Here is a 1,227-nt window from a genome sequence, read left to right as displayed (position 1 = left end):
TGTCTTCTTGTCCTTCAATTCTTTCTGTACCTCTTCACACCACCACCAGGTTTCTCTTTGCAGTTTCTTTTCCTCCTTTGGTCTTCCCTAGAATTTCTTCTCCTTCCTTTATAATCTCCATTTGAACCTTGTTAGAGATTTGGCCCACAGTCATCAGGTTTAAATCCTCCTCAATTTCTCTAAAAGCCTGTAGGAGCTGCTCTGCAATCTCAGTTTGGGTTCCTGTTCTTGTAGCTTAAACTATTTTATGTGCTCCTCAACATCTTGTGATAGCCTTGGCAAGTTCCTTCAATAATGAGATCACAAGCCAGCAATATGCATTGATTGAATAGGCTTTCTCCTGGAATGACTTTGCCATCTTGGCACCATTTCATATTTTTGGCTCTCAGAATCATGTGGTCAACCTGAGTACTATGCCCACCACTATGGTATGTAATAAGTTGTTGCGCTCTCTTCTTGTACTGTCTATTAGCTATCCATAAGCCATAGCCCTCTCCAGGATTCTTTCTCCATCTGCATTACGCTCACCCCATCCAAAGTTGCCATGGACTACAGGGTAGCCCTGGGTTTTCTGGCCTACATGCCCATTGAGGTCTGCTCCAATGATTAATCCTTTCTCATCAGGCATGCTGTTGATTACCTCATTCAGGTCCTCATAAAAGGCATCCTTCTCTTCTCCACCAGTCAGCACCAGCTTAATTTTAATTAGCTGGTCACTTTTCCTGCACACTTCTACTATTGCATCCTTAAGGTTATCATTGACCACAACTTCTACTCCAATTCTCCTATATTCCATGCCATAGTATATTAATTTGTAGCCCTCAGCTAGTTCTTTACTCCTCATCCCTCTCCATTAGGTTTCCTGGATGCACAGCACATTGATTTTCCTTTTATTCATAACTTCCACAAGTTCTATTCCTTTCCCGGTCATTGTTCCTACATTAATTGTCCACACTCTTACCTTTATCCTCTTAAATTTTATTCTTCCATTATCCTTGCATTTTTGCCCTTGGTTATTTCCCACTACAGCAGGGGTTCACTGCAGTGCACCGGGGGGAGGGGGGGACCCAAGCCCTCAACCAATACCGTTGTTGTCGTTCCTCCATTTTGATATTCTAGCCGTATTTAAAAGCCAGCTGGCCAGGCCTGATGCTCTTGGTTTTATTTTGGTGTTCCCTTCATAGTGGACTGCCTTACCTGGCTAATGGACTCCACTGTCCAGATAAC

The 1,227-nt window shown here is 43.1% G+C and overlaps 1 protein-coding gene across 1 annotated transcript; it reads right to left on the bottom strand.

Moving 5' to 3' along the window:
• Positions 1-472: 472 nt before the first annotated feature.
• LOC150075039 (protein CFDP2-like) lies at positions 473-844 on the bottom strand. Its single transcript, XM_090389064.1, has one exon. The coding sequence runs from the start codon at positions 842-844 to the stop codon at positions 473-475; it is 372 nt and encodes a 123-aa protein (XP_090245190.1).
• Between the last annotated feature and the right edge of the window lie 383 nt (positions 845-1,227).

Source organism: Mastigoproctus giganteus, chromosome 14 (assembly GCF_048544385.1).
Source record: "Mastigoproctus giganteus isolate SK-2022 chromosome 14, ASM4854438v1, whole genome shotgun sequence".
Taxonomy (NCBI): Eukaryota; Metazoa; Arthropoda; class Arachnida; order Uropygi; family Thelyphonidae; genus Mastigoproctus; species Mastigoproctus giganteus.
The sequence above is the reverse complement of the archived record's forward strand: the minus strand, read 5'-3'. Positions and strand labels throughout refer to the sequence as shown.

Excerpts from the sequence above, each read along its gene's own strand:
- LOC150075039 (XM_090389064.1), bottom strand. The coding sequence starts at position 844 with ATGAGGAGTAAAGAACTAGCTGAGGGCTACAAATTAATATACTATGGC.